This window comes from Panthera tigris, chromosome F3 (assembly GCF_018350195.1).
Source record: "Panthera tigris isolate Pti1 chromosome F3, P.tigris_Pti1_mat1.1, whole genome shotgun sequence".
Classification (NCBI taxonomy): Eukaryota; Metazoa; Chordata; class Mammalia; order Carnivora; family Felidae; genus Panthera; species Panthera tigris.
The window spans coordinates 44,526,917-44,548,099 of NC_056678.1; the positions used below are offsets into that span (position 1 = coordinate 44,526,917).

General features: G+C 40.6%; 1 protein-coding gene across 2 annotated transcripts; it reads right to left on the bottom strand.

Moving 5' to 3' along the window:
- Positions 1-9,475: 9,475 nt before the first annotated feature.
- On the bottom strand, positions 9,476-20,674 carry FAM72A (family with sequence similarity 72 member A). Of its 2 annotated transcripts, XM_007077151.3 has the most exons (4): positions 19,628-20,674; positions 17,140-17,217; positions 14,297-14,421; positions 9,476-10,565 (listed from the first exon to the last, which is right to left on the bottom strand). In XM_007077151.3, the coding sequence occupies exons 1-4, from the start codon at positions 19,777-19,779 to the stop codon at positions 10,471-10,473; spliced, it is 450 nt and encodes a 149-aa protein (XP_007077213.1). In that variant the 5' UTR covers positions 19,780-20,674; the 3' UTR covers positions 9,476-10,470. The 2 variants fall into 2 exon arrangements, with proteins under 2 accessions (XP_007077213.1, XP_042832285.1); XM_042976351.1 differs by lacking the exon at positions 14,297-14,421.
- Positions 20,675-21,183: the final 509 nt, after the last annotated feature.

Sequence of the window (21,183 nt, forward strand, 5' to 3'; positions counted from 1 at the left end):
GTGACCCCATTTGGAGATAAGGTCTTTACGGAGGTAACCAAGTTAAAATGAGGCCATGAGGGTGGGCCCTATTCTGATGTGACTGGTGTCTTTATGAAAAGGGGAAATTTGGAGACAGACATGCATGAAGGAAGAACACCATGAGAGGATGAAGATGGCCATCTACAAGCCAAGGAGAGAATCTTGGAACAGATCCTTCCCTCCCAGCCCTCAGAAGGAATCAACACTCTCAACATCTTGCTTGTGGATTTCTCATTTCCAGAACCGTGAGACAATATATTTCTATTGCTTAAGCCACACAGTTTGTGGTATCTTGTGATGGCAGCCCTAGAAAGCTAATACAATTGCCTCTGGCAAATGAACTCATAGAATGCTAGAACTGGAAAGGATATCTGAAAATATATTGCTTGACTCTCTTATTCTGAAATGAAATGCCTAAGGTCACACAGCAAGTTGGTGACTTTAGTCACCCTTTTAGCTCAATCTTTAGTTCATTATGTTCTATCATAGCCTACAGGCTATTTCAAAGATGGTGGCAAAATCAGCCTACGATGGTGATTAGGTCCAAAACTTCGTTGGAAAGAATTTCTTGGGGGACAGTATGCAAACATTGGCCCTTTCTGTGTATGCTAATGGAAGCATATGTTAAGTAGATGAATTAATTGCTGGTGGGATGCCAGCCAGAAGACTGATACCCAGTGGAACAGTGAGACAGGTAACTTGACCTCTGGCTGGGCTGATAGGATCCATCATCCCTTTAGATAGGCACTTGGTGGTGAAGGTCTGGCCCTGGCTGGCGGGCTACTCCCACCCCAATGAGGATGATTCACCAGAATGACCTAATCATCTATGGGTCAGAAGCTCAGGTTCATGTGAGCTGGGTGGGGGCTGGGGGAATTGAGCCTGAGTAATGCTTCATAGTGGGTGTGGAGACTTATTATAATAGTAAGCATGCTGTTGATTAAAGCACATGACACAAGTAATTGCTAGAGATCCCCAAACAGCTATCACCCAGGATTACAGAGATCTGATCTAATGTCAGACAGAAAGCCCAGTTTGGACTCTCCAGCAGAGGACTTTGAAAAGTGTCCAGGAGTAATTGGCATTTAATCAATGCAATCATTATCACAGCACATGGCTCCTACAGCTTCGGGCCCTCTTGCAACCACTGAACTGCAAAAGAGAGAATATGTCCATGAAATTTTTACCAGGAACAGCTCTTGATTCACAGTCCCAGACTAGGTCCAAGTGGAAATATATTCATATCTTCATATTTGACAAACACAGGTTCACTGTCAGTAAGAATTCAGTCTTCTATCAAGGACGGTACAAATAGTAATGGTTATTTTTCCCTTAGAGAGGCCTAATCAGCATGAATTTTGATAGACAGGAGAGGAAACGCTATAGCAGGCAGCTAAGCATTTGCTTTTCATCTAATCTTCTCTAAACCTGCCATGAAACATGGGAAGAATAGGACTGCTCTTCCCTCCCTGAGATATGAAGGAGCATATACTACTTGTAATCGTAGACAAAGAAATACTGACTTTGCTCTCAGACAGTGCACCTCGCTTTGTCAAATGTTACTATTGGGCATCAAACTGGGTATTTATAAGAGAATATGCCCCTCTTGGAGGGTAGACACTATGTTTAGGCCTTACCCTCTTCTTTTCCTGGCAGGAGTTTATAGTTTGCTTTCACCCACCCTGTGAAATGCGGTTAAAAAAAGAGAAGGTCCAACTTCCCTTGTATGCATCTTACAAGTCTTTTATGCATGACTGATAAGAGGAAGTGGGGAGAAAGAAAAGAAAGATCCTTGAACTTAAGAATCCGTAAGAGGTTTCCTAAGACGATCATCATCTATTTGGGTGTTTTTCAAAGAGTACTTCCAAATTACCCATTTCAGAATGACCTACAGAGCTTGTCAACAATGCAGATTTCCAGGACTCTTATGGGCTCAGATCAGAATTGGTGGGAGTGGGAAGGACCCTGGAATCCACACTGCTAACAAGTGTCTTCAGGGGTTCCTTTATATACTAAAATGGATTCTACTCATTTTCCCTGTCTCAACATTGCTGTGCTCTAGGGCTCAAATTCTTCTCTATCTTCACTCATTCCCTTGATTACATCAAGTCTCATGCCTTTAAATGTTTTTATATGCGAATAGCTCTCAAATTTATCTGCAGCCCACAGCTCTTCCGCCAAGCTCCGGAATTCTATATCTAATCGCCAGATTGATGTCGTATGGGCACATTCAAAAACAAACATTTTAATTTTCTCTCTGAACTTGTTCTTCCTCATCACAGTAAATAGCACCACGACTCATACCAAAACCTTGGAGTCATTCTTGACTCTGTGTTTGATATCTTCCTCACTTTCTCTCTACTTACTTTCCACCTATCAGAGTCCGGTGAGCTCTGTCACACTACACCCCAGGTCTTTCTCTACTCCCTGGGCTACTGCAGCAGCCTGCTGGTTGGTCTGTCTGCTTTCTTTCTATCGCAGTCAGAGTTCAATGGCAGATAACAGAAGCCATTCTAGCTATTTGAAACAGAAAGAGATTTAATACATTTGTAGTATATCAATGATACAATCCTTTCCATCCACATGCCTTTTTGCTGTGACTTTGCCACAACTCCCCGAGAAGTCCAAGAAATGAAGTCTAATTTTCCCTTCCCTGGAATTTGGGCCAGCCCTCTGGTTAACTTTGACCAATAGAATGAGGCAGCGGTGATGGCGTGTGACCCCCCCAGACCGAATCATAAGAGGCTCTTGTGGTTTCCATTTTTACCCTCTTGGAAGGCAGCCTTCATATAGAGAGGCTCAGCTAGACCACGTGGAGAGATAGGGCTCAGACTTTAAGGCATCCCTGCCAAGATCCCAGACGTGTGAGGGAGGCCTTCTAGAACCTTCCAGCCTAGCACAGCTGACAGCTAAATGCAACCACATATGTGAGCCCGGATGAGATCAGCAGAATATTCGGCCCAGCCCTGCTAAGTTTGGGGAGGTATTTGTTACACAGCAACAGATAACTGAAATGTCAGCGAAGTTGGGGTTTGCAAAACCTTTGGAGGGCTATAGAGGTAGGCTCTAGGCAAAGCCTCCTGGAAAAACTCCCAGAACGATCCTGCAGAACTGGCCTGCCAGAGGAGCTGCTACTTCTGCCATCATCTAGAAGCTAAGGGTCCGGCAGCCATCAACCACTTTCTGGCACCAGAAACACACCCCCTCAGCTGGGCACCCCTTTCCTGGGCGTCAGGAAATCGCCACAAGATCAGCTGGCTGCAGAGACATACCACAGCCATTTCACTTTAGCAGGATGGATAATGAATGTGCGGTAACACCTTTTTCTTAAGTTAGTTCTGAACTTAGAGACTTGTACGAGTGCCTATGACTGGCAACAAGTAACTCGTGTCTGAACTTTGGGCTGCAAGAGGATCTGGAAAATGTCTTTTCAGTGTTTTAGCCAAAGCACTGCTGAAAAACACAGAAGGAAGGATCTTTCAAAGATGTTTTGTTCACTGTTACAGCACCTACTGCAAATACCTGCACCTAAGAGATGCTTGTTAAATGATCAAACTAAAGTCTGATAAAGGAAAGGCATGAGTTAGAGATGATTATCTCTAGTTAGCCCATAGAATGATATCCTGTATCTTTAAAACCCTGGGTCTGTCATTCCCCTTTATGATTACATCCTGGAATATGGAGAACGATTTAGAATTCAAGACTTTTTTCAGTCTAGTACCTGCCCCCCTTCCTGTTACTGCATAACCATCTTGAATCGGACACACTGGACCCTCTTTTTTTTTTTTTTTTTTTTTTTTTGTAAAAATTCTTATTTAAAAAGATGACTTTGGAAGGTTGGGAAGAAGTTCTTGAAGGGAAAGCTCTTCCATCTTTCCTGCTTCCCATGGCTTTGGCCACCGTCTCTCTTTGAAGACCGTTCTTCAGGATACTGACAGCTTGATTTCTCTGGGTAACATCATGCAAAGGAAATTAGCTCAGTGTGTCTTCTACTGAATTCCATCTGTAGCTCAATGTTTTAAGGTATTTGTGAACAAGGCTACAGAGCAATTTCGATAAGACAAGGCAATATTCCAGTCTCTGAGAATATTTCTCCTGAAAACCCTTTCTTTTTCTTTTTCTTTTCTTTTCTTTTTAAATACCACTGAACAGCCGGAAAATCCTCCCACGCATGAGCAATCTCCTGCAATATACAGAAAGCTTTTCAGGTGTCACAGCCATAATAGCAGGTGGTTCCTTCGGGTAGAAAAATGATGGCAAGGATGTAGAGACAGAAAGCAAACTGTTTTGATATTCTGGGTACAGCTTTCCCCCAAGTGAATCATTCCCATATGCCTTCTTTTACCATGGGCCCTTTTCCAGAGGAAGTGGGTTGTGTGAATAGAGGTGTAGAGATGGGTTCTGGTGGGCAAACTTCTATGGTGCCCATATTTGGCGGATCCAATTAATCTTTTGATATTGGCCATCCCACTCTTACGCGAGTTAAGGCAAAACTTGAATATGGATTTCATACCTGTTTTCGCTCTCCTCAAAATGAATACATAATTTCATTATGAACATTCACGAGTGCTCATTTGAGGCAAGGCTGTATCTGAAATTCCATATAAATAGATTTTAAATACAAGCTTATAAGGAAGGCCGAAACTAGAGTGATTTGCAAAGGGCTGTCATTTAATTCACTTTTTTATTATGAAATATTGGAGACATACTAAGTTTTAAAGAACAGGCACATACTCTTAAACGAACATTTGTTGCTTGTCAGATAAAAATCCGTATTAGCGAAAAAGACTTCATTTCCAGATAGAAGTGCAGCAAAGCTGGAAATTGAGTTTTGCATAAGTTCCTTTTTCTTTTTCCCTGGTACGTAAGACTAGCATTCTTATCGTGCACAGGCACACCAAGTCTCCCTTACTGAGAAGGGAGATGCTGCTGTCTCCATCTTAATTAAAAGAATTACAAACAAATCGACTAAGGTCTAATAGGGAAAGATGTATGAAAAGATTTTAATGGAAAACTTGACTTTTTTAGTTGGAAGACAACTACGGTGCAAACCAAAAAGGAAACATGGTCCTTAAGCTAATTAATTCTGAGTCCTTCAAATCTCAGAGTGATGTCAGTTACTAGCTGTGTGATGTTGGGCCAGTTTCTTAGCCTCTCTGTATCTCAGTCTCCTGAACTGTGTAGTGAGTATACTAATCAGATTTACTTCTTAGGGTTGTTACATGTGAAGCCCTTAGAACAGTGCTTGCCATGTAGTAAACCCTCAGTAAGTGTCACCTCACTTTCTTCCTCCTCTTCCAAGGAATATCAGTTTCACAGGACAGCAGGAGCTTTGTTTTAGTTCTGTGTCCTCAGCTTCTATTTTTTCCACAGTAGGCACTCAATAAATACTTGTTGAGGCGCCTGGGTGGCTCAGTCGGTTAAGCATCTGACTTCAGCTCAGGTCATGATCTCACGGTCTGTGAGTTTGAGCCCCGCATCGGGCTCTGTGCTGACAGCTCAGAGCCTGGAGCCTGCTTCAGATTCTGTGTCCCCCTCTCGCTCTGCCTCTCCCCAACTCATGCTCTCGCTCAAAAATAAATAAAAACTTGAAAAAAAATTAAAAAAAATAAATACTTGTTGGATGAATTAATTAATGACAGTAGCTAACCTTTTAGGCTGAAAGTAAAAAGGAATTTGTCTTATGGGGCACCTGGGTGGCTCAGTTGGTTAAGCATCCAACTTCGGCGCAGGTCATGATCTCGCGGTCCGTGAGTTCGAGCCCCGTGTGGGGCTCTGTGCTGACAGCTCAGAGCCGGGAGCCTGCCTCAGATTCCGTGTCTCCCTTTCTCTCTGCACCTCCCCCGCTTGCACTCTCAAAAATAATTAAACATTAAAAAAAAATAAAAGAAATTAAAAAAAAGAATTTGTCCTAAGTTTTATAGCTAGTGAGGGAAAAAATAGACCTCGGGTTTAGGGTAAGCGAGGGAGGGAGGAAAGAACCCTACTCTAAGATTAGAAGACCCACATTCAAGTTTAAATTCTTTTAACTCTGTGGGTGTTGAGACTAAGATTTTCTTTCTTAATTTATAGAATGGGGATAACTCCCAAGGTTATTCTGAGGATTACTTTAAGGTATATGTGAAAGCTCACAATAATTTATAAAGGGATATGCAAACACGTGATGTTATTAATTTTTATCTCAGTAAGTTTATCCATTGGATGACAATAAAATGATTCTATGAGAGTCTTGGAAGAAAGAATCTTTAGCTAAAGATGTAAGTACTAAAAATATTCAACCCCAGAGGTACCACAGACATAGACTAATTTTTTCCATCTGTGCAGTTTAGGGTAGATTTGGCATATGCTCAATACCAGGCAAGAAAGAAACTATGGTTTAGGCTGCTTTTAAAGTTAAAAAAAAAAAAAAAGCAGAAAAGGAAACTATTTCCTTTTATAAGCATGAATGTTAAAATAGGGAAAGCCTTCATCAAATAACTTACCACTGAAGCAGGACTATTTGAGCCATACTCTCTCCCACTTTCCCATTCCCCATTTAGGTTCTCCTTAGTTACTTGTCTCATATCCCATGATTTCAGGATTATGGTCACTTCCTCCTCACCAAAGGAAAAACAATATAGATTATTCTTTATCGGCCATGCGTGACTCAGAGGTCAAAAGGGCAATTCGTTGTAGGGTACTCTCCCTAGATTAGTAATATTTAAAGACCTGGTTTTCAGGGCCCAGGATTATTTAAAATATTATGGCTTTAAGATTAGGCCCCACCCAAGATACCTCAACAGAGCCTGAATGTGAGGTTGAGAAACTGACATGAGGAAAAAGATAAAGGAGCAAAAAAAGCCATAGTGGGTCAGCTGATGACTCTCTGTCCCTTCCTTGAACTTCGGGAATGACAGGATGGAAGAAGGGGAAAAAAGGCGGTGCCCCACTGCAGATCAGATGTTTCATGAAAGTCAAGAGCGTCAGGGAACTTAATGATCTATGTATATTCTTAGGGTAAAGGCAATCAATATAATTTCCACTGTTAAGTTGTTAGGTGCATCCAAGAAAGGACACTAGGAAAACTAAGCTTGATTACACTTCATCCCGAGTTATCCTAAATCTGATTGTTTTATTCTCCTGCTTAAAAACCTCAATCTCTCCACATTGTGATTAGAGTAAGTCTAAACTTAACCATGGCGTGGACTATTCTTTGTAACATCATCTCAGACTTCTTTGGTAGCTTCATCTTCTAATTAATTCTTACCACATATCTTGGAAGGTGTAGGAGGCTACTTACAATTTACCAAATAGGCCAGATACTTTTAAACTCCTGTACAGAACTCTCATCCCAGCTGGCCAACCTCGAACTGTACTTCAAAGCCTGGTGAAATTATCATTTCTTGTCTGTAGCTTTCTCAACTCCCACTCTCTCCTAATACTCAGAATGATTGTTCTTTCATCTATGGCGCCGTTGGACTTTGAGCACGGGTTTGTTAAATCACTTATCCTGATGCATTAGGTAGATTCATCAGGACTGTCCTTCCCTCCAGCTCACTGCGTTCTCCAGGAAACAAGTGTAAGCCCATCATTGTACAATTCTTGGCACACTATAGAAGCATAACACAGGTTTGTTGAATTGAATTAAATATTAGAAGAGGGCCAAAGCATTGATGGATTTTCTAGGCCGAGGAACTATGTGCTAAATCTACATACATGATTCTGGTTTTGGTCTTATCAGAGTGCTTTTATTAAATGTGCTTTTATTAAAAAACAGTGTCAAAAAAAGTGTCATGAATATATTTCTTTAGCTAAAACATTATTAATCCATTTTCAGCTTAGAACTGACCTTTCCATAACCCAGTTAGCTAAAAGGTAGCTGTATAATTTTAAATATTCTCCAGTTGGAATGGAATCACATTTGGGGTTTGCTTTAATCAGTGCACCCTTGTCTTGCTTTTGTTCTTCAAAGAGCGCCTCGACCATAGCCTTTGAAGGCATGAGCACAAGGGAAACCAGATGAACTCTGTCGAATTTTAAACTTACCAATTTCTCTCCTCTAGCATTTAACTTTTCTTCTTTAATGGAACAAGTTAACTAAAGAAGTATATAATGTAGGATCAATTTGTTTTTTTAAGTCTTATTCATTATGCCACCTTGTTCCAAAAAGTCTTTAAGAGAGGTTAAAGGGAAAAAAAAAAAAAAAACCCACCCACATTCAAAACCAAATTGTTCCACACTTGGTCCATGTTCATCCACAGCATCCCAGCGCTGATGGTCAGTGTGAAAGACTTTTGGAAAAGTTTTCCAGGTACAGCATTTCCTGAAGCATCTTTTATCTTGGTTTACAGCAAAAGATTCTGTTGATGGGCATGGGTCACTTCTCTATCTTATGATCCAGTATGAATTTGTTCAACCTTGAAATCAGTCACCGAGGCCCTCTCTTGGGGTAGTTATTACCTAGCATGTATCCTGGCTAAATAAAATGGTAACTGATTCATGTCTGAAGGTGCATATGGGATGCGGCATAAAGATCAAGAGCAGGAGCCGGGGCCCCTGGGTGGCTCAGTCGGTTAAGCATCCAACTTCAGCTCAGGTCATGATCTCATGGTTTGTGAGTCTGAGCCCCACATCGGGCTCTGTGCTGACAGCTCAGAGCGTGGAGCCTGCTTCAGATTCTGTGTCTCTCTCTCTCTACCGCTTCCCTGCTTGTGCTCTCTCTCTCTCTCAAAAACAAACATTAAAAAAAAAAAAAAGATAAAGAGCAGAGCTCTGAAGTCAGTCTGTCTGTCTGAGTTTAAATCTGGCCACATCTCTGACCAGTTATGTGACCTTGGACAAGCTGCTTAACCTCTCTATGCCTCACCTGTCTTATCAGTAAAAAAGGAATAATAATACCTACCTCATAGGTTTGTTGTGTGGAATAAGTGAATTAAATCTGTAAACAGTTTATTTTTTTTAAGTTTATTTATTTATTTTGAGAGAGACACATGGGGGGAGGGGCAGAGAGCGAAGGGGACAGAAGATCTGAAGAGGGCTGTGTGCTGACAGCAGAGTCCAATGTGGGGCTCAAACTAATGAACTGTGAGATCATGAGCTGAGCTGAAACCGAGAGTTAGATGCTTAACCAACTGAGCCATCCTGTTGCCCCTGTAAAGACTTTAGAACAGGATCTGGCACATAGCTAGCACTCAATAAATGTTAGCTCTTGTGTTCTACACCTTTACATTTTGGGGTAAGAAACATGGTTACAGTAAAAGATTAAAGGCAGGCTGGTCATTTTTATAATAAAACTTTATTTTTTATTTATTTTTTTTAACACTTATTTATTTTTGAGACAGAGAGAGACAGAGCATGAATGGGGGAGGGTCAGAGAGAGAGAGACACAGAATCCGAAACAGGTTCCAGGCTCTGAGCTTTCAGCGCAGAGCCCGACGCGGGGCTTGAACCCACGGACCGTGAGATCATGACCTGAGCCAAAGTCGGCCGCTTAACCGACTGAGCCACCCAGGCACCCCATAAAACTTTATTTACAAAACCACAACTCTGTGTGTTTAGGTATCGCTATTGACAAAATGCTTACAGCTGAGATATTACTAAGCAATACACTGATTTTAGCTATACCTAAAACCACAATCCAACACTATCCCAGTTTCCTATTCCTGTGTGGCTCTGAATGCAGCTTAAAACAAAAACAAAAACATTATTTATAATGTACAATGGCTTAAGCAAAACACTTCTTTAGTTTTTTTTCTATTTAAGGGTTGGAAGTGAGAATACATACTCATTTAAAATTTGCTAGTTACAGAAAAAGTCCTAGAGAATAGAATATGGAGGTTCAGTTGCCCTGCTTTCATAACACAATAACTGCATGACTTCAGAAGAATATAAATAAATCATGTTGGGAAACAGTATATGCTGATAATTTTGTTGTTAAAATTCGTTTATCTAACATCGTGCTGAGGAATTAAGAGAATTTCTCCATATATTTTAAAGTTTTAACTTATTCTATTTGCTGATTCACAAAGTCCTGCTCCATTTTAAGGATTTTTCACCAGTATGACACAGGATAACCAGTACCTATGAAAACCTAACAGCTTGGTTTTTTAAAAAATTCCTGTTAAGCTTTAATTCCCAGTTGAGCTTGCCGTCTGCATGCATGGTTCACCCCCAGGTAGTTGAGTGACACATGAAATAACCTCCAATCTGAAGTTAAGAATACATCTATACCAGGTGGAGGGTGGAGAGAGGAAGAGGAGGAGGAAGCCATAGAAGAACTACCATAACTCAGATTAAATTCAGGTAATTCATCTGAGATAGCAAATAAATAAATCAACAAATGCCTCATTTTTTTTTCCAAAAAAAAGGAGAAATCAGTAGTATATCCTTGCTAATATTTTTAAAGTCAGTTCATTAATATTCTCTTTTAAATAGGAAAATGTCTGGATATTATACATCTCATAATCCCACTCATCGAATGCACTCCTCTGCTGAGATATCTAATGTGTCTTCATCTGTATTCTCTTCTATCTCTGGCAAGTTGCCCCAAAGTAGGAAGTTGACACCTGAAAAGAAAAGATCATAAAATTACTTAGAGCCAGCTACTATTACAACTCGGAACATGATATAGAAAACCTTATATGTTAACATCCTTATACGGAACCATAGTGTTAACAGTAAAGAGAAAAGATATTAAAGAATGTACCATAGATAAAAATCATCTAATATTATTCATCTAAGACATAAACATTTCTTAAGCCCTTTGAAGTAAGGGCTTGAATTCTAGAATCTTCGAACTCCGAAGGATCTCAGGGCCCATTTCCTCAAACTCTGCCTCTAGCTGTATTATGCCATAATCGCTCTACACTGGTAAGTTTCAAATCTATTTTAATGATTTTTAAGGATGGAGATCTCACAAGATTATTTTAGATTAAGTGTCTCTTTGGAGGGTACAGGAAAAAGGCTTGAATAAGTCTCTTCATCTCCTCAACAGGCACAAAAGTAGCTGGTGGCTTTTTTGTGATTAAAAACAACAAGATTTTAGGGCCACTTATAATACGAACTGCAATCCTTTCTTACAGGTGGGTTTTAGTCTGGAGGCTATCCAGGTTGTAGCTGCCATTACATTAAACAAAACAACAATCTAGGGGTGTCTGGGCGGCTCAGTCGGTTAAGTGTCTGACTTTAGCTGAGGTATGATGTCATAGTTCATGAGTTTGAGACCCATGTGGGGCTCTGCGCTGACAACTCAGAGCCTGGGGCCTGCTTTGTATTCTGTGTCTCCCTCTCTCTCTGCCTCTCCCCTGCTTGTGTTCTCTTTCTCAAAAATAAATAAATAAACATTAAAAAAACAACAACAACAACAACAACAACAATCTAAAGCCTCATAGTGAAAGGGTAGTCAGATTCCATACTGAAGAATCTAGCCTAGGCATATAGTAGGAACATGACAGATACATGATGGAAGATAATGACATGGTTTGTTCTGGGCACGTATTATAGAACTTGAAAGTACTAAACTGGGAAAAAATACAATTTATTAATTGACCTCTAGGGGAGCCAATGGAGTCCAACAAGGAAAGCAAATCTCACATTATCAGGTTGTCAGTGTGGCCACGTGGTGGAAGAGAATGAGCCAGGGTTTGGAGATTTGGTTTCAATCTCGCCTCCACCACCACCAGTAAGTACACCATGGGTGTTCTAACTACCTTTACTCTGAGTGTATGCAACTGCAGACAATGTATATTATTTTTTAATGTATTTAAATTTTTTATAGTATGGCATTATATGTATCTTTTCTAATTTGCTTTTTTCATTCAACATGTTTTTGAGATTTACCTATATCCACATGTATAGCTTTAGCTCATTTCTTTTTGTTTCTGAATTCTGTTGTGTAAATTAAATACGTATAGAGCAAATATATACATATATAGCAAATAGAGCCCCTCACTCATCACTTCCTCTAACTGCCATTTTGCACAGGTGCTCAAGGAGATATGTACAAGGAGGTGCACTGTGGCATTGTTGAAACAGTGGAAACCATCAACTGTCTCTCTTGGTCGAGATACTAGAATCTAATCAGGCAAGAAGTTAGCATCTACTTCATGCTGGGGGGCGGGGGTGGATACAGAAGTCTATCATATTGTTTTCTGCATTTTTTGTGTGTTTGCATTGTTTATAATAAAAAATACTCTGCCCTCCCCTCCCCTCCCCAGAATGAACAGTATTCTGCTTCCGGTAATATGGCTTTGATGAGCTAATGGAATAATAAGGAGTTACTAGGCCAAAATCTAAGGGATAATTAGAACCATAAAGGTAAGTGGAGAGCTGAAGTCAATTTGCCTTTGAGGGCATTTGCCAATCCCAGAGAATTTGAACTAAGGTTTCTCAAGAGTCCTCAGGAAAGTTTTGGGAAATCAGGTGGACACATGCAGCCTAGCCTAGAACATTGACTTGGGGCCCTTTCCATCTAAACATTCTAGAATTTCATAAAGCTTGTGTATGTGTTCCTTTGATGCAGCTGATTCAGGTGATTCAAGGACAGTCCCAGCATCATGAGAAACCCTGTTTTATACCAAGCATCTTGAAAGTCTCGTTTTAAATCACAATATTAGGGTTACAAAGGAGAAGTTTGATATTCTTGGAGTGAATACTCAGAGACATGAGTAGTTCGGCACAATTGGTTCAAAGGAGAAAAAATAAACTAAGAGATTGGATCTGACAGAAGGAGCACCTTCCTTTCTCTGTTAAGAAGGGAGGAAGGAAATCCTGTGATACATCTGTTTCTCATGGATTAGATTCAATGTGAATGGAAGAATGCTGGGCTTTTATCTTTGAAAAATTGACCAATAATTAAAAAGTAAATCAAAATGGAAAAATCTCCACCCTGTGTTTTGAATTCTATGAAGCAGGAAAAATAGTATCAAAGCAGAAACTTCCTTTAATGTGTCCATGGTCAACACAAATATAAAACTGGAGGCCTAAGTTAGGAACCTGTATCTCAGGGGAGTTCAGATAAGTCTCTCCTCAAAAATGGCCTTCATCACATCCCAGAGTCTGAAATTAAGACCCCCAAATGATGGGTTGAGAGCTACAATTGAATGCCAGGTGATTAAAAAAAAATCAGAGTCTATAAAAACCCAAGCATAATTGGAAGGTTTAAAGACCCTCAGAACCTAGCTTACAATTCATGATCTTCCGTCTGTGAAGACAAATCATCCTTAAGAAGAGGAATGTATTTTAAGTTCCGAAGAAGATTAAAACATACATTTAAAAACCTGAGGGTGTTAGTGCCAAGTTGGATTGTCGAATTCTTTAAATTCGTTCCGTAAACTAAAGTTCTGCAAACTTCAGTTCCCACTAAAAAAGTCCCACTACAAGTCAACCTGGTCTGTTGTGTAAGTAGGTATGAGATAGAGAAAACACATGTGCACAACAAAACCAAATGGCTGCAGACAATATAAAATGTATTATGTAAACATCCTTTAAGAAGTGGTTGTCGGGGTGCCTGGATGGCTCAGTCAGTAGAGCATCCGACTTTGGTTCAGGTCATGATCTCATGGTTAGGGAGTTCGAGCCCCACATTGGGCTCTATGTGGTCAGCCTGTCAGTGCAAGCCTGCTGCAGATTCTGTCTTCCTCTCTCCGCCTCTCCCCTGATTGCTCTCTCCCCAAATAAATCAATGTTAAAAAAAAAAAAAGAATTGGTTGTATATTTTCCTACTAAATAACTAGTACAACGTATCGGCATTAAATATTTCCCTTGAATAAAATTCCATCATAATTTATTAATATAGATGTCAAAATGTCTTTTTTTTTTTTTTTTTTTTTTTTTTTCCTGAAGCAACATCACCAAATACAGAGGTTACCTAGTCATCCTCCCTCCCAGGTCCTACTGGCCCAGGCTCCCCTCCCTACTTTCTTACACACACACACACACACACACACACACACACACACACACACTTGACCATCAGATCTAAAATCTTCCAAAATTCTCTGGAGTTGTAATACGTATCAGTGCAACAATTTAGAGCAACTATTAATTTTAAGAGACCAAGAAGCAAAAGAGCCAAGTCTGAGGCTCTTGTATACACAACGATGAAATAGAAATGGCAAGGAATTCTGGCTAGTAGTTCCCCTAACTGAATATTTGGGTTAAAAGCCCTGAAGTTTCACACTTTCAACTCAGGTGAGAGGGTTTCAGAGAGAATCCTCAAACAATCAATTGGGAGTTTCACTCAGGTTTTGGTAGACAAGTAAATGTTAGAGGAATTTCCGAGTCAATTGTTTCTTACCGGTAGCGTCTAGTCTGTTAATATCATAAACTGCCTGGCTGTGAAACATCCAGAAGTGTCCATTGTTGCAGGAAAGAAGGCAGGAACAACAGGGAACAATCACATGATAACCTACAATGTTCCCACTAAGAAAGAAAAGTAAATATACTCAGATACCAGGTAATAACTGGCCATATAAACATTTTCGTGTGCTAACGTAAATGAACAGACCACCTCGAGTCCTCATTTCCTCCTAACAACCTCCATTGCTAGATCTTTGGGATGGGAGTGACTCTGGTAATGTTAAACTTGACAGTGCTACTGTCAAATACTAACACATTCTCCATTTCCTTGCGAGTGCTGCTTTACACGTTGTCCTTTCAGAAGGTAGCTTCTAGACGCCATGCCATAAGGTTGTGATGTGTTCTGTAGAACACCCAGAATTGAGGTGCTGTACAGACAAAATGTATCAGATAAAAGGTTTTTGCTATCCCCAGGACTGTGGCAAGTTGGGTTCTTCTATGTTCTAGTTCTACGCCAGCACCTAAAAACTGTCTCAACAGATGGAGGAGTAGGAAGACAGCATGAGCCCCTGTAAACCAAACACAAGCTGGCTGCTCTAATTTTAGTTTTAGTGTTTTTGAAGGAATTCAGAAATAAAGCAAATCCGTAGCTTCTAGAGAAAGTTGCAAAAGTTTTTTACTGTCTTCAAGATTATCCATCTGATTGCAAGTACTTTACTCTTCCACAGATTTTTTTTCCTATATGGTCATTATTAAATAAAGTGAATATACAGGGAACGTTTTAGCTAGTACTTTTTTTTTTTAATCATAACATGTACTTATACCTTGGGTTGTAAAAATTCTTATTATAGCTTGTTCCCACCCTGGGAGACGTGGGAGTCAGTCAGTTTTGTGAGGCCCTATAAAAAAATACTATAAAAGGTACCAGCCTACCTAAAATATGTCTTCTAATCATAATCTGCTTGAAAGGCAAACACATGAAAGCAAGTTGTTCTTGGACCAGGACTGACAGTTATTTGTAGGACTATATTGCAAGAGTAAATTCTATGGCTTTAATCACCATCCGTATTCATTCATTCATTTACTCATTCAATTCATGTTTATTGAGCATCTATTACTATGTGTCAGGTACTGTTCCAGGTGCTGGGAATACAGCAGTGGACAAAGTCCTTATTCTCATGGAGCTGACATTCTAGTAGGGACACATTCAGACCATTTTGCTCCCCTGCTAAGGCCCCTTCCGTGGCTTCCCATTGGCCAAAACTCAAAACAAAAAAAACCCTTCATATGAAGGTCTAGATCTGTGCTATCCAAAAGTGGCTGTTGAGCACTTGAAGTTTAGCTAGACTGAACTGAAGTGTGCTGTAAATATAAAACATATGCTGGATTTCAAAGACTAAGGATAAAAAATAGAATGTAAAATATTTTGTTAATAATTTTTTATGTTGGTTACATGTTGAAACAATATTTTGGTTATATGGGTTAAGTAAAATATACAATTTAAATTAACTTCACTTGTCTCTTCTTACTTTTTAAAATGTGGTTATTAGAAGATTTTCTTTATTTTTAGATTTTTTTAGCAGATTTTAAGTTACATATGCGGCTTGTAGATTTCTATTGGACAGCGTTCCTCTAGACTATCTGGATTCTGACCGCATCTCCAGTCTACTCACACTACTCTCCCTTGACGTTCACAATGTCTCAGCCATGCTGGCCATCATCTTCTTATTCCATGACCATGTTAAGCTTCCTCGTGCCTTGGGTTCTCTGCACTAGCTGTTCCCTGTGCCTAGAACATTTTCCCTTGCACTCCTTGTCATCCTTTCAGATTTAACTCCAATGTTACCCTCTCATGAGAGGTCATCCCAGACCATGCTATCTCAAATAGCTCTTACCTACTCTCCCAACCTCTATTTTTCTCTATCATTTATTATTATTATTATTATTATTATTATTATTATTTCCTTTGGAGCACCTTCCACCCTATTCAATATCTTATCGATTTAAATATCTTACTAACCAATCATCTTCCCACTAGAATATAATGTCCAAAAGCCAGTGACTTTGTTTTATTTATTGTTGTGTTTCCAGCCCCTATAGCAATGATTAGCACATAGTAGGACTTCAATGTATGGTTTGAATGAATGAAAGAATGAATTTAAATCATTAGCACATAAGAATTTAAATTATTTGGATTATAATTTATAATCCAAACCCCATTTAAATGTTAAAAAAAATCTCAAATTTCTTCTCTCTAAATTGGGACAAATAATACTCAAGTCTGTCTACCTCTCAAAAGATAATAGTAATAGTTTTCATCTGTGTTGTAATTTATAGTCTATCAAGCCTTTTAACATTCGTAATTAATTTAATCTTCACAACACTCTATAAAGTAAACACAAAAGATATTTAAATTTCTATCTTCTTAAGTTAGAAGATTGTTTCTATCTTCTTAAGCTATAAATTAAACAAGGAAACAGAGGTCCAGGGATTTAGAGGCTTAAGGAATTTACTCAAGATCACATTTAGAGTAAGAGTAGGGCCAGGGCTCAAACCTGATTTTTACGATTGTAACTCTGTTTTATCTTCCCAAACTACATTGACTTTTTCTGAAAATTAAAGCAGATATTTGTCAAGGTGCTTTGAAAAATTATAAAATCATATACAAATGTGACACAAGACCCTTTCAAAAAATAACTCGAAGTAACAAATGGTTTCGCAATGGCTCACTGCATGGGTTATAACCAGTGCTCGATGCAGCCCACTGAACCTTTCTCTGTGCTGTGGTGTTAACATCCATCTTCCAAATGCAGGGCCATCTAGAATCTTGCCACAAATTACCATTTTAAACATGCGATGTCTTTCAGTTTACATTTGCAGATTTCAGTGAAATAGCATCTTCCAATGAAGTCCACTGCACTGGAGAAGGAAATGTGCAGAAATAGTCAAAGGTACTTTTTAAAAAATTATTGTAAAAACACATATAACATAAAATTTACTAAATTAGTCATTTTAAGTGTACGGTTCAGAAGTCTTAAGTGTATTCACATTGTTGTGCAATGAATCTCCAGACCTTATTCGTATCACAAAACTGAAACTCTATGTCCATCAAACAGCTCCCCATTTCCCTCTTCCCTCAGCCCTTGGCAACCACCATCTACTTTCTGTTAGTATGAATTTGACCATTGTATATAGCACGTATAAGTGAAAGCATATAGTATTTGTCTTTTTGTGACTGCCTTATTTCATTTAGCATAATGTTCTCAAGGCCCCTCACTATTGTAGCATATGGCAGGATAGCCTTCCTTTACAAGGCTGAGTAATAGTTTATTGTATGCATATACCACATTTTGTTAATGAACATTTGCATTGCTTCCTAGCAGCATTCTTCACAGTGACCAAGGTTAACCAAGGTTATTGTGAAGAATGCTGCTAAGAACACGGGTGTGCAAATAGATCTTTTAAATCTTGCACTGAATTCTTCTGGGTATATATCCAAATATAAACACATACTCAGATACATATATACACCCAGAAGTGGGATTCCTGGATCATATGGTAATTCTATTCTCAATTTATTTAGGAAATTCGATGCTATTTTCCATAGCAGCAGCACCACTTTATATTCCTACCAATAGTGCACAGGGTTCCGATTTTTCCATATCCTTGTATTTTTGGTTGTGATTTAGCATGAATTTTGTAGACCCAAAGAGCTGAAAGAGACTCTAAAGCAGAATGATAGTATATTTTGTAAGAGTCAGTTAATACTTCTGAGCTTACCATAAATATGACAAAATTCCACTTAAATAATCTTATGTGTTCATTAATTCATACATATCTTAGCACGCTAATCCATTACTATTACAACCCCTATAAAGAAGAAGAGACAATAAGAAAAACCTGGTTCTAATGTAGACTCTGGTCTAACCTCTAACAATTCAATATCTGAGCCCTCATCTTATTGCTTACCACATCTATTGCAAAGATGAATGGGTTAATATTTTAGGGGCATCTGGGTGGCTCGGTCGGTTGAGGGTCCAACTTTGGCTCTGGTCATGATCTCCTGGTTCGTGGGTTCGAGCCCCACAACGGGCTCTGTGCTGACAGCTCAGAGCCTGGAGCCTGCCTCATTTTCTGTGTCTCCCTCTCTCTCTCTCTCTCTTTGCCCCTCCCCAACTTGTGCTTGCTCTGTCTCTCAAAAACAAATACATATTAAAAAATTTTTTTAAATTTGTCTGCATGTGTGCATCTGTGTGTACTACTAGTAAGAAAAAGCTTTAGACAAAAAAAATCATAGAACCTGTGAAATAGTAGGTTCTAGATTTATTGTCTAGTGCTTTTTTTTTTGTAACACACAGGTGCACACACACATACAGAAGTACTTAAAATATTAACCCAAATATCTTTGCAATAGATGAGAGCCATTTGCTTTGCCAGTAGGCATCTCTACACTTAAACCATTTCAGAAAAGGTTTCAAGAAAGGAGGAGTTCATAGCTTTTGAGTATATTTCCAAAATGTTGAAGTTTCTATCATCACAAAGTTCATTTTAAAGTATTATGATTGTTAGCCTAAATCTTGAAAATTACATAAGGGCATAAATATGCTGCCTATGGAAGAGAAAGTACCTCTTGGAGCTAGAAAAAGGTACATTTGAGTAAAATAAAATGGCTACTTTTTCCAAATAGGTAGCAAATTCTTACGTGTCTGAAAACAGAATTTAAGATGATTTAATGATGCAAACAAATGCGTGGTATCTGAAATAGTTGACAAGGATTGTTTTAGGGCTAGGTCTATTTCATCGCCTAAAAATCTATTTCTCTCTCATTAAGAGAGAGATTGTTGAGAAAAGAACACTGAATTACCTGGACAATGGATCTGATTCAGCCTGGCAAATTGCAAATAATGGCAGCAAATTATGAATATTTTTGGCCTAAAACTTTATGGATAAAAATGAAAAACTTAACTCTTCTAACAGTACAGAGAACCTTGCCTGAATTTACCTAGAGTCTAGGGTCTAGGTCGTGGATTTGATCCAGTGAGTTAGGATGGTTGGGCGGGGCACAGCGCCAGGGGATCCAACTTAAGGGATGTGGTCACATGACTATAATTGAACCAGAAACATTACATCAGGACTGACCACTCTGGCTAAACCACAGACTTTGTCCAGACAGTCTGCCCACTTAGTTATACTCCAAGGGGATCATCAGACTGTTGGGAGTGGCTGGAACACCAAAATGATAACCTCCTTGTTGACTCCCAGAGGTCCAAACCATACACTTTTCCCATTTAGTTAAAGGCTACCGTTGCCCGCCACTAGCAAGACTTACTTGGTAGGAGGGATGTCTGTAGAGAAAAGGTCTATTTCAGTATCAGCCAGCAAAACAGCCTTCATTCCCCTAGAGCTGAGCACTTGTTTACAGAATTTGCAACACAGGATGGACACGCACCGGTCCTCGAAACTACAACTGCTGGTAGACATGGCGTCCCGGGAAGGATGCGGTGCGGGGTTTTGAAAAAGGAAACAAGAGCAGTACCTTTCCTAGTTGGATTCCCCCAGGCCAAAAATCAAATTGCGAGGCCTCGACCTTTTCTAAGCCCTAAAACTGGGGAGGAAATGAGTTCTTTCCTGTTTTCCCGTGGGAGGGTGAAAGTGATATTTATTGAGTAGGAACAGGGCGAAGCAGCAAATGTGGCTTTCCTTTTAACTTTCGGGGAAGGCAGGGGGATTTGAAGTGGGGAGGCGGCGAGCTACAAAAGGCCTGGGAACTTCTCTACAGACTCCCCAGCCACGCGTCAAAAAGGCTCCTCTACTCTTCGGCTCCCGCCCCTGTAGCAATTCCCTTAGCTTTCTCCTGCAGAGTCCCTCCGTGAAAGCTCCTCTCCTAAGCCCCTCCCTCGGAGCGCTCCAATTCCTCGCCCTCTGATCGCCGGCCACGCGTCCCGACCCACGCCTCCTCTTTGGAAATCTTTCTCCTCTTCCCAGGATCCAGAAATCCCCTCAGCTTTTCCCACCCGGACGAACCCGGGTTCTCCTCAGTCCTCCCAGGACCCTCCCTCCTCCGCTCTGCTCGCTGCTAGGCCCCCGCTTCACTTCTCTCCTGGCAGCCCCCAGCCCTCAGCGTGCTGGCTGGACCTCGCGCCGTTTCTCTTGGTCCCGGTCCCTCAGCTCTCCCTCGTGCCCCCCGCTGTCCCCTTAGGTCTCCTCCGGAGCGGCCGCTCCGGAGCGCGCGATGGTGTTGATGGGACGGGGCAGAGGTCGCTTTTGGGGTTCAGTCGGCCCTGGGGGTCTCTGTCAGCGAACGCGTCGCGTTTTGCTCCCTCTTCCGCTCTCTCTGCCTTTCCAACCGGCTGTCAGTTTGAATTGCAGGCGCAGCGCACCGATTGGGAGAACCGGAGTTCGCCCGCGTCCCGCATTGGAAGGCTCGGGAGCCTTCCCCCGCTGAGATCTTAGTGGCCTGGAGACCGTACGCCCCGCCTCAGTAACGGTGCCGAGATGAGCTCGGCTTTCTGGTTGGCCGAGTTTGGCTCCGCCTCCGCTCCCATTGGCCGGCACCGGGGGGCTTGGGCAAACCCTACTCCCGCCCCAGTGAAAGAGGCAAGGCACTCCCTTCACGCTTCTTATTGGAAGACTTTCTACAGTCCCTACTGGTCTCTACTCTCTACTGGCTAAAATTCTCCGCAACGCCCCTCCTCTCTACCCCGGTCCAATTGGTAGTGCCTTCTCTCAAGAGTTTGTGTTTGGCTGTTGGTTCCATTTTAACCCCGCCCATTAATTCTACTTCTGGGCTCGGCAACCCTGGGAGGAGCTTGCTCTATGACCACGCCTCGGTGGTGCTAGTCACACCTCCAAAGTTTCTCAAGCTCCTCCTCCTCATTCCAGACC